The 12,446-nt window shown below is 42.0% G+C and overlaps 1 protein-coding gene across 6 annotated transcripts in view; it reads left to right on the top strand.

Moving 5' to 3' along the window:
* Positions 1-12,446, top strand: part of RPGRIP1L (RPGRIP1 like) — a 460,569-nt gene that overhangs the window by 131,375 nt on the left and 316,748 nt on the right. For all 6 annotated transcript variants that reach the window (XR_012236568.1, XM_073605011.1, XM_073605007.1 and 3 more), the window contains exon 9: positions 1,250-1,323. Coding sequence is in view for 5 of the 6 variants with exons in the window: in XM_073605011.1 (XP_073461112.1) it covers positions 1,250-1,323 (74 nt within the window). In the remaining variant the exon portion in view is untranslated. The remainder of the gene's footprint in view (positions 1-1,249; positions 1,324-12,446) is intronic.

The following is a 12,446-nucleotide window of genomic DNA, read 5'->3' as shown; positions in this document are numbered from 1 at the left end:
GCAAACGCTGCAGTTATGTGTTTAGTGTTTTGTAAGTGACAGTGATTGATCGATACTGCACTTGGGTGGGCTGGGCCGGGCGGAGGGGCAAAACGCAGGTGCTAGCAGGTATCTGGGCTGATCCCGCTAACACTGCGTTTTTGGGAACCCTAAACTGCTGGGGAAGCTAGTATAGATCTGATCAGATATTGATCCATTCAGATACTATACCACTAAGGGAGGTGTATGCTGCGTGCGTGGGTGTTAGCGGTACTGGCACTAACCTGACGCTGCCTGGGGCAACGCAGACCCTATCTGACCCTAAAACCTAACTTGTATCACCCGCCGGGTGATCAGGGGGTTAAACCTTTATTAGGTAATAAATGGCGTGTGCCCTGACACTATAAAAAATAAACTAACTAACCAGCGTCACCCGTAACAGTTATACGGTGATCACTGGTGAAAGGGTTAACTAGGGGGCAATCAGGGGGTTAAAACCTTTTATTAGGAAGTATATGGGAGTCCCTGATGCTATAAAACGCTGATAGCGAACCTAAATACTTACCTCCCTAACTAGCGTCACCTGTGACACTAATACAGCGATCAGAAAAACGATTGCTTAGTGACACTGGCGACGGGGGGGATCAAGGGGTTAAAACTTTATTAGGGGGGTACCCTAGACCTAAAGGGGCCTAACACTAACTGCCCTACAACTTAACTGTCACAAAATGACACCAATGCAATAATCAGAGAAAAAAAAAAGCTGCTATTGGTGTCACTGTGACGGGGGGTACAGGGGGGGTGATGGGGGGTGACTGGGAGGTGAAATGTGTGCCTAGAGTGTTCTACTGTTAGTGTAGTGTTGGTGCACTTACTTGGATGTCTTCTCTCCTCGGCACCAGGTACGTGATTTTGCCTGCCCGTGCCATTCTGCCGCAGTATATCTGCGTTAGGCGGTCGGCAAGTGGTTAAGGTAGCGGTAATGTTTTTTAGAAAATCGGGTGCAGTTCCTAAACATAAGTTTTGAAAAACTCTACTGGCAGCCTGCTCGGCTCTGATGCCCATTCAGTATATTTAACATGCCAAAGATGTTGATTTTTCCTGAGAGACTTAAAAACGTAATATTGTTTTTTTTTTGTTTTTTTTTTTATTATTTCTATTATTATTATTATCATCAAGTTAATCTCACCATATGGACAGTGTTTCTCCAGAATAAACTGTATTCTGTTTAGACCTTTCGTTTTCCTAATGTGTTTTTTCCCCTATCTAGTTGCTGGGTCGTATCAGTGATTTGGAAAAAGAACGTGATCTGTTGAAGGAAAATTCTGACAAATTGTACAGCAGGTATGAAAGTCCATTTATGTGAATGGATAATATTTACTATACTCAGTGTGCAATTGGCTATATATAGTCCCAAGCAAAGACCGCAATCGCTGGGCTGTTATTTTATCTCGACAGACAGTACCTGGCTGTCTACTGTATACTTAATCACAATCAGTGCTGTTTTCCTGAAATGTCTGATCGCCAAATATTTTAAGAGTTAATTCCTTCTTTATTAACTCCTAACCATTAAGATTAAGAACAGTAAATTGTATTGAATCAATATTTTCTGGTGCTTTAAATCATTTTAAGAATTACATTTTCTGTTATCTACATCCATCTTGATTCAATTCCCTCATTGTTGTACAATTGTTTTATATTTGGTAAAAAAAAAAAAGTTACATTTCAAAACTTCAAAGGGAACCTACTGTATACGTTCCCTTGTTCAACTGGACTATGCCCATCCTAGCCTTTTTTATTGACTGTCAAAAAACTAAATTGTATAGCATTTACACCCCTGCATTTACCTAACTTGGTGTGGGGTTTCTTTGAATTTCTCAAAAACTCAGAAAGGACAATATTTCTAGCATCGCTAACAAAATCATTCTATAAAGCCATATATACAGTATACAGTATTTTCATAGATGTTGATATGTTAATATAGTAAACTGATGAAAGTTAAGACATGCTTATTTTGTATTCTTATTACTGTGAACTAAGTGAGTATGAATTCCCCTCTTCTAAACCCCTTACTCGCTCTCTAAATGCTGTATGAATGATAAAAATTGGAAGTCCCAAAAAGTAAAAAAAAAAAAAAAAAATAGTTCCTGGGGTATATCCTTTGATTTCACTGGCCCACACTGCATCAAATATTAACCGCTTCAATACCGGGCCAATTCTGACACTTTGCTCCTACATGTAAAAATCATCATTTTTTTGCTAGAAAATTACATAGAACCCCCAAACATTATATATGTTTTTTTAGCAAAGACCCTAGAGAATACAATGGCAGTTGTTGCAACTTTTTATCTCACACAGTATTTGCGCAGGAATTTTTCTAACTCGTTTTTTTGGGGAAAAAAACTGTTTTGTGTTTAAAAAAAAAAAACAAAACAGTAAAGTTAGCCCAATGTTTTTGCATTTTGTGAAAGATGAAGTTACGCCGAGTAAATAGATACCTAACATGTCACGCTTCAAAATTGCACACGCTCGTGGAATGGCGCCAATGTTCGGTACTTAAAAATCCCCATAGGCGACGCTTGAAATTTTTTTACTGGTTACATGTTTTGAGTTAGAGGAGGTCTAGGGCCAAAATTATTGCTCTCGCTCCAACGTTCGCGGCGATACCTCACATGTATGGTTTGAACACAGTTTTCATATGTGGGTGGGACTTACGTATGCGTTCGCTTCTACGTGCGAGCACACGGGGACAGCTACGCTTTAAAATTTTTTTTTTTTTTTTATTGTTAATTATATTTTATTTTTTTTTATTTTGACACTTTTTTGAAAAAAAAAAAATTGATCACTTTTATTCCCATTACAAGGAATGTAAACATCCCTTGTAATAGCAATATGACATGTCAGGTGCTCTTAATAGTGAGATATGGGGTCAATAAGACCCCATATCTCACCACTAGGCTGGGAAGCCTGAAATAAAAAAAATAAATAAAACGATCGCCACTTCCCAGCCGAAGCGGCGCCGTTTTTTTGAATGGAGAGGCCGGGCGTGACGTCATAACATTGCGCCCGGCCTCCGACAATCATAGGGACTCCGGGGACCATCTGGTCCGCCGGAAATCTCTATGATCTACATCCAGCGCCAGCGGATCCACTCTCCACCTCACCAATCGTAACGGTGAGTCGGAGCAAGCACCGGAGGGCGGCGGGAGGGGGGGGGGAGTCCCCTCTCGTCTCCCATAGGAACGATCAAGTGGCGGAACGGCCGCTATGATCGTTCCTATGGTGTAGAGATTCGCCGGCTGAAACCGGCAATATCTGAATGATGTCTATAACTACAGGCATCATTCAGATATACCCGCTCAAAGCCCAGGACGTCATATGACGCCCTTGGTATTGAAGTGGTTAAAGATGGTCTCTAGGTAATTAGTGTGGTAAGGGATAAGAAACCTTTGTAACAATGGTCATTTTTCTCATCACTGCTGTCCAGTATTTGAAATTGTTTGTGCCCACAATTGCCACAATAGCATTTTAAATCACAACACAGCTTGCAAAGAGCAGATTTGACAGTAGGCAGTCAGCAGTGATATCTGTTAGGTTAAGCTATATTCTGCTGTGGAGATAAACTTCTGGAAATGCGAGCGTATAGTAGGAAGAGCTTTTTATGAGTAGTGGCAACATACTGGAGAAAATCAGTAAATTAATTCTTAGAAAACAATATAAATAGAAAATTACTATGCTGCGCTATCTCCTAATATTAGTTCCAACAAATACTTTTAGAGAAGAGGGAGGGTGGTGCTGAGTTGGTCTATGGAGTAGGGTTAACCCACATCCCTAAAGTACAAGCAAAAATGGAACTTTGTTCCTCTTATGGGACTTTGGAGGGAAAAGGCTACTCTGAAGTATTTGCGAGTGTAATTTTATTATGAAAAGGAGTGTAGCTATGACAAATCTACAATGCACACAAGTAAGTATACATGGAAATACAGGATGCGTAATACAACAAACAAGCAATACAGTGTATGGATTTCACAATCATTGGACTCCGTAACATATGGAACACACATACGGGGAGTACCCGGCGCGTTTCGAGTTATACTCTTCTTCAGAGGTATCTGATTGGAAACAGCACAACAAGGGTATGTCTATAATTGAAAAGACAGTCGTGAGCCAAAGATGAAACGGCAAATAATTATTGTGACATTGAATATAAACAAAGTAGAATATTATCATTATAGTAAAAGCATGTAAACGTAAGTGCTGACCATATAGCAAGTTTATTTATACATTCATTTTTATATTTTATTTTTGTATATACTCATGTATTTCATTCAGTGTTCTCTTTCCTAGTGTTTGATCCTCCTTTTTTTGTTTTCCTCTTTTATGTGATATTCCTGACCCCCTGCCCTCTTTGCCACACTGTGCCCACTCTCATGGTTCCATCGGTCTGGACATGGGTGGCCTGGTCGGACTCGGCCTTGGCCCTGGGAATTCCCCACTCGGCGCAGGGGGGCCATCAGGTACAACTAATGTTGTCACAGGCAGCGTCCCCTCTAGCGGAAGATCCGGGTCGACATCTTAACCTATCATTTCCCTTCCCGTCGCGGGCCTTTGACGCGGGTCTCGGTCCCCTCCATCCGTGTGCTCCACGTCCTTACACCCGAGGGACGTTGGTTAGTGTTGCCGCGCCTGGAAGTGTCATACACGCCGGCCGTGGTCTCCACGGGGGCCAATGTGCACTCCATAGGCTCGGGGGGCATGCCCTCGACACCACTGGCCATGCCCGCGACCTATCGCGTGGCGGCCAGAAGTATTTAAATATCTTCTAATACGCTGTCACTTATAGGTTCCTGCTCCACATAGCCCAGCCACTCGATCCTCGGCTTCACGCTCCCTTCTCTCCCCCAGCACCAACCAGGTAAACCCTTATGACAGGTCTCAGCTCCAGCGCATGTAACCCCTGCAGCCTCACCTATCTACTCTGCCCTGTTGTCCCCTCTCTCTTGGACCTCATATGCATACCTTTCCTTTCCAGGCTGGACGTGCATACCCAGAGCCACACTGACACCGCACTTTGGGTTAGGCGCCGACCCTCAGCCGCCCCCAGCAACACTTCAGAGGCCTTTTTCCTTGCACTGGGATCCCAGTACACACAAGGACCCCCTATACACCGGGTCCCATCGTACCTCGGTCCAGGCTCTGGGACCTCTGGGTTCCTGCAATACCCTACAGATGGCCTAGCCCCCTCCGTTAGACAGGACCCCTCTGTCCAGCACGGGGACACCCTTCTCAGGTACATGTCTTACCATGATGTATTTTCTATATGGGCCCCTAGACACCTCTGACTGACTATGCAGCCCAGTCTTACTTACTCCCCCCTCTCCCACAAAGTTTGGAGTCTCACCCCAGGACCCACCTCATACCCTTTGGTGTCCCAGCGCCCCCTGTTTGGGAACACCCCCTTGTGGTCCTTTTGGGTCTGACACATATGGCATGCCCGGTCCGGACCAGGAGTAAGTACAGAATTAGTGGCCTACTGTCCCCCACAGCCCTTCCTCCAAGTTGCTTTTAATTGGAGTCAGTAATTCATGCTACCCCCCAGCAATACTATATGGTCAGTACTTACATTTAAATGCTTTTACTATAATGATAATATTCTACTTTGTTTATATTCAAGGTCACAATAATTATTTGCCGTTTCACCTTTGGCTCATGATTGTCTTTTCAATTATAGACATACTCTTGTTGTGCTGTTTCCAATCAGATACCCCTGAAGAAGAGTATAGCTCGAAACGCATCTGGTACTCCCCGTATGTGTATTCCATATGTTACGGAGTCCAATGATTGTGAAATCCATACACTGTATTGCTTGTTTTTTGTATTAAGCATCCTGTATTTCCATGTATACTTGCGTGCATTGTAAATTTATCATATCTATACCCCTTTTCATAATAAAATTACACTCACAAATACTTCAGAGTAGCCTTTTCCCTCCAAAGCCCCATAAGAGGAACAAATTTCCATTTTAACAAATACTTTTAAAGTGCTAACTATGCAATAATAAGAAAAATAATAATAATAAAAACTTGTGATAAACTGACGAAAATTATAATATATTCCAAAACTGTATATAGAATTGTATGATTGCTGTGATGATAAATTCTGTGTTAAGTGTCACATTCCACAGACCAAATAAAAATAATAAACAAACTTATAAAAATGACATATATGGTGCCACAAACGTGAATCTTAAAGTGTTATAGTGCATATAACAGTAACATTCTAATCAAACGCAGATCAGTCCAACATAATCGGTATATAGGGGGGGGGGTCCCCCTGAGGAAGATATGAATTGCCCTTGTATCGTCACATGTAGGGGAGGGGACAGGACGGTGTAGGAAGCAGCTGGTCTGTTTCACAGAGAACAGACATACGACTTCAACCAAAACCCAGCATTTTAAGGCACATTACAGATTGGTGTACTTAATGCACCTAACCCATGTGAGTACCCTGTACTGGGGCTTTTTTGTTTGTACAATACAATTGTGTTAAATGGTATCACGCTATGGAGTCTCTTTCTACTGTTTTATATATGAGGATACAGCGTCAGTGAGCAGTTTGGATCTATACAGCTAACTTAGAATCCCTGAGGTGATTCACATGCGTGTTTGACCAAACTTAATTGCGAGGTCACATGCTCTAAGGTGAGCGGCCATTGCCTGAGGGTGGGGAGCACCTGAGTGTGGACACCGCAAAATGTTATATTCACGTTTTTATGAAGTCACCATTATACCTTTAATAAGGACTATATACCGATTATGTTGGAGTGATCTGCGTTTGATTAGAATGTCACTGTTATATGCACTATAACACTTTATGATTCACGTTTGTGACACCATATATATAATTTTTATAAGTTTGTTTATTATTTTTATTTTGTCTGTGGAATGTGACACTTAACACAGAATTTATCATCATAGCAATCATAAAATTCTATATACAGTTTTGGAATATATTAGAATTGTTGTCAGTTTATCACGAGTTATTATTATTATTATTATTATTATTATTTCATAGTTGGCACTTTAAAAGTATTTGTTGGAACTAATATTAGGAGATAGCGCAGCATAGTAACTTTCTATTTATATTGTTTTCACACAACTTTATGGGACATGATCAGTGCTAGCAGCTGTCGATCATTATCACTCATCCATTACATTTTGTTTTCTATATATTTTGTCACTTTTAAAACAGATAGCTCGCAAGATCCTCATAGTTTGTTTTAAATAGTATTCTTAGAAAAGTTCTTTTAAAGGTAAGATGAAGGAGATTACTGTCTATAGATCTCAATTTGAATGGCAGTTATCCATGAAATGCTGGATTCCTTTTCTAGATCATTCTTACGGCTGGTTTTAATCAAGTATCATTCATTCATGCAGCTCCTTATTGTGTAAGCCCCTTGCCATCTTTTCTCCACCGCCATTAAAGTTTCTTTGTTCATACAGAAACCAGGTAATAGTATGGGTCCTTCTGCTCTTTAACACCTGCTGCCATTTACAGCAAATTATAAGTCCAGTAGTATGTTTATTATTGTTTGATTCCAGTGGAGAGTTTACGTGGCATAGCTTTGATGGCATTATTTTCGTTGAATTTGAATTTGATCTCAATCTAGGACCTGATGGTATGTGTGGTACTGACTGACCTCTTATCAGAACAATGTATTGGTTGTAACATACAGTAATGTATGTTTGTATGTTTTTACCAGAAACTGAAATTTCGAATTTTGCCTATGTTACTATTTGCTGTTGAATTCTGGTGATTCTGATATTGTGAAACAATCATTCAAATAGTTCTCTGTAAGACTCCTTTCCCACTGAGCCGCCCCAGGCGTCAGCGGTAAAGCGGCACTTTACCGTAGTTTTAGCGGGTTTGAACCCCCGCTAGCGGCCGAAAAAGGGTTAAATCCACCCGCAAAATGCCGCTGCAGCGGCGCTTTGCCGACGGCATAGCAGCGCTGCCCTATTGTTTTCAATGGGCAGGAGCGGTGTATTCACCACTCCTCCACCGCTGCAAAGAAGCTGCTGGCAGGACTTTTTGTGACTCCCTGCCAGCGCAGCACCCCAGTGTGAATGCACTCGGGCTTTCACACTGGGTTTGCAGCTGAGGCTTTTTTCAGGCGCTTTACTTGCGCTGTATTTAGCCCTGTAGTGCCTAAAAAACGCCTCAGTGTGAAAGGGGGTCTAAACATTACAAACGTGTAGTGATGAAGGGATGTGGGAAAGGAGACCATTCCCATTTTATTACATTAAAGGAGTTGTAAAGACAGAAGGTTTTTTATCTTAATGTATTCTATGCGTTAAGATAAAAAAACCTGTGTGTAGCAGCCCCCCCAGCACCCCCCTAATTACCTACCTGAGCCCCATCTCTCTCCAGGGTTGTTCACTATCCCCTCAACCATCCAGGACACTCCTAATTTGCTGAGACAAAGCAGCGGCACCATTGGCTCTTGCAGCTGTCAATCAAAGTCAGTCAGCCAATCGGGGGATAGAGGGGGCGGGGCCATGTTGGGGCTCTGTGTCTGAATGAATACACGGAGCTCTGACTCGGCTTGGGTGCCCCCTGTAGCAAGCTGCTGGCTGAGGGGCACTCAAAGGAGGGGGGGCTAGGAGCAGCAAAGAGGGACCCGAAAAGAGGTGGATCTGGGCTGCTCTGTTCAAAACCAACTGCTCAGAGGAGGTAAGTATAACATGTTATTTAAAAAAAAAAAATGAGCCTTTAAAATCACTTTAAGATGTCTGACGCAGATGGGATAAATTCTGTTTAAAATCGATGTCCCCTTTAAAATGTGTTGCTATTTCTCCTTTGACTTTTACTAAGCATTATAAACACAAATTTGAGTACCCTTTGGCCCAGCACTGGTTTTTGGTTGAAGCTGGGTGGCAATTGAAGATCCTGATGCACATTTTACTTGTCTGTGGTTATGTCAGTGACTGGAATTAGGATTGCAATGTATTATACATACTATTTCCTACTGCAGCCCCACAAAGTGAGCAACCTATGCCAACTTTTTTTTTTTTTTTTTTTAACTCCACATAGTTGGGAATCTAAATCAAGTCCATTCCCATGATCATCCCACAAAGTCTTTCATCTTGTCTAACCGCAGGCTGTGTAAGGCGCCTTTGGTTTTAAGAAGCAGCAGAACAGAATATGTTTGCCTAATTCCTGAAACATTAGGGCAAGTGATCTGTGTGTCACTACCATCTAACTTATGAACTCTTAAACATCAGCAGTTGTTTGCAAGCTAATTTTTTCTTTTTAGCAAAATAAATAAATTTGAGGTAAGAAACTTTTACAAGGTGGTTGCCGTAGGAAACAAACTATGTGTGACATTCAGCACAAGTTGCTCCAGGAGTTGACATCTGCTCATGGCTGAAATCTTGTTTAGAAACATATGGTAAGAAACAAAGAAACTAAAGCATCTTAGATTAGTGAGTTTTTGAACTATAACACAAATACATACTTGGTATGTGCCTTCATGAACTAATCCATGTAAAAAATAAAAATGTGAGGTTACATAGTTACATAGTAGGTGAGGTTGAAAAAAGACACAAGTCCATCAAGTCCAACCTATGTGTGTGATTATGTGTCAGTATTTCATTACATATCCCTGTATGTTGCGGTCATTCAGGTGATTATCTAATAGTTTCTTGAAGCTATCAATGCTCCCCGCTGAGACCACCGCCTGTGGAAGGGAATTCCACATCCTTGCCGCTCTTACAGTAAAGAACCCTCTACGTAGTTTAAGGTTAAACCTCTTTTCTTCTAATTGTAATGAGTGGCCACAAGTCTTATTAAACTCTCTTCTGCGAAAAAGTTTTATCCCTATTGTGGGGTCACCAGTACAGTATTTGTAAATTGAAATCATATTCCCTCTCAAGCGTCTCTTCTCCAGAGAGAATACGTTCAGAGCTCGCAACCTTTCCTCATAACTAAGATCCTCCAGACCCTTTATTAGCTTTGTTGCCCTTTCTTTGTACGCGCTCCATTTCCAGTACATCCCTCCTGAGGACTGGTGCCCAGAACTGGACAGCACACTCCAGGTGCGGCCGGACCAGAGTCTTGTAGAGTGGGAGAATTATCGTTTTATCTCTGGAGTTGATCCCCCTTTTTTTTTTTTTTTTGAAAAATATTTATTGGGTTTTATAGCATACAAAAGTATAAAAACTTAGTGTAACAAAAGTTACAGAGTATTAGTTGTTACAATCTGTAAAGTTCAATGACTTCTCATAGTGGTTGAAATACAAGCTTGTCATATCAGTTAGAACAAGAGAGAAGTAACAGAAAACATAAATAGAAAAAGAAAAAGTAGGGGACGGGGAAGACGGGGGAGTTCATGTTTGCCATCTTATCAACACTATAGAGCGTAACTTTGCTCGGCACATGAAATCTTAACATCTAGATACCTTCAGGAGTGGAGGCAGCGTCTGAATAAATGTGGGGGGGTGGATGCTAAGGGGCACAATGGATTTGTGGATATCCTACGGTGGGTTAAAAGTAAAGGAATCTGGGGTGGGGGTAGTTTGAGTCGGCCAAGAGAGTTGGTGAGATCTTTTGTCAAGTACCATTTTGTGTAGCGGAATGGGTGCATTATCTCCATCAGTGCCTGCGGAGCGAATGTAGCTTCAATGTATTCCCTCCATCTTTTGAAAAAACGGGAAGTCGATCGGAAATTAAGAGTAATGGTGTCCAATCTCTCTAGATGGAAAAGTGATGCCAAGGCTTTTTTAAACATTGTTAGGGTAGGAGGAGTAGCTGATATCCAGTGAGACATAATAGTCCTGCGAGCCACTAGAAGACACAGGTGAGCCCAATGTGGAATATTTCGTGAGACCCTCGTTGGCGATGAGGGTGAAGGGGGTATGCTAAACAGGCCTAATAGACGGTCCTTAGTGCACTGAATTTTGTGGACCTCGTTGATGTAGGTGATCACCTTAGTCCAGTAAGCATCAATCTTGTTACAGTCCCAGAGCCTATGTAGCAAAGTGGGGCGAGGTAGGTTACACCAGGAACATTGCGCTTGGGTGGGGTCCTTCTTCTTGAAGCGGAAAGGGAAATAAGCTCTATGAATGATCTTGAATTGTGTTTCCCTCCAAGATTCAGAAGCAGTAAGGTTGCGAACTGTCTTGTACCCCTCAAGGATTTTTTCTGGCAGAGATTCGTCTTCTAATACGTGTGACCACTTTCGAAAGGGTTTGAGGGCATACTTCCGTGTTTGATGTTGTATGAGACAGGAGTAAATATTGGAGATGGAGTAGTTATTGCTTTTGATGAGAGTATCAATGCAGGATGTTTCAAGTGGATTGGTATTGGGGCCAGAGCATGATTTGAGATAGTTGATGAGTTGGTGATGGAAGAAAACATGAGTTGGTGGTAGGGAGTACTCCCGCATCAGGGTTTGAAATGGTTTGAATTTGCCCGGCTTGTTGAGATAGAAAGACGAGACATCCGCGAGGCCTTTAAGTTTCCATTGGCCAAAAGCTTTATGAATTATAGATGGAAGGAACATAGGGTTGCCTTGTATTTTGAGGTATTTGGAGATGCTGGATGGCACTTTGAGCAATTTTCTTACTTCTCTCCATGCAATGACCGTATCCTTAATTATTACACTTGTTTTGAGGTGGGGGGGGTAATGTATTGGGATTAGAATGGAGGATGGCCGAGAGGTCATATGGGTGTACCATAGCCTCTTCTAAGGATAGGTTAGAATATTTAGAACCACCACTTAGCCACTCTAAGCCCTGTCTAAGTAAACATGCCAGGTTGTAAAAACGCATATTGGGCAATCCCGCCCCGCCCTCGCCCTTCGGGAGACATAGTTTCTGCAGCGCTATGCGAGGTTTCTTGTGAGACCATATGAAGGCAGTTAGGGCCTTCTGGAGTTTTTGGATGTCTGAATGTTTAATTAGAAGAGGTATGGTCTGCATTGGGTAAAGCAAGCGTGCGAAAGACACCATTTTGAAAAGGTGGCATCTCCCAAAGAGCGAGAGAGGCAGGGTCCCCCAAGCCTCCAACTCCTTCACAATTTTGGTTATCAAAGGGGGGTAATTCAAAGAGTACAGAGAGGATGGTTCACGTCCTATTTTAATGCCCAGGTATGTAATATGTTGGTTGGCTATGGCCAGGGGGGATAGGTGTTTCCATTTACTAGAGATGGGGGTGCAATGGTAGGATCTCACTCTTATCAAAATTGATTCTGAATCCCGAGCAAAGTCTGAAGTCTGAAAAAAGTTGTTTGAGTCTGTCAAAGTCTGTTATAGGGTCAGTGGAGAACAATAGTATGTCGTCTGCAAATAGCGCCGAACGAAGAGTGTGGTTCTCTAGAGTGATGCCACTGATTCCATCAGCTGAATTTAGTATTCTGGACAGGGGTTCGATTGCTAGATTGAACAGGAGTGGAGACAGGGGGCAGC

Source organism: Aquarana catesbeiana, linkage group LG11 (genome assembly GCF_042186555.1).
Source record: "Aquarana catesbeiana isolate 2022-GZ linkage group LG11, ASM4218655v1, whole genome shotgun sequence".
NCBI lineage: Eukaryota > Metazoa > Chordata > Amphibia > Anura > Ranidae > Aquarana > Aquarana catesbeiana.
This window is presented reverse-complemented; position numbering and strand designations above follow the sequence as displayed.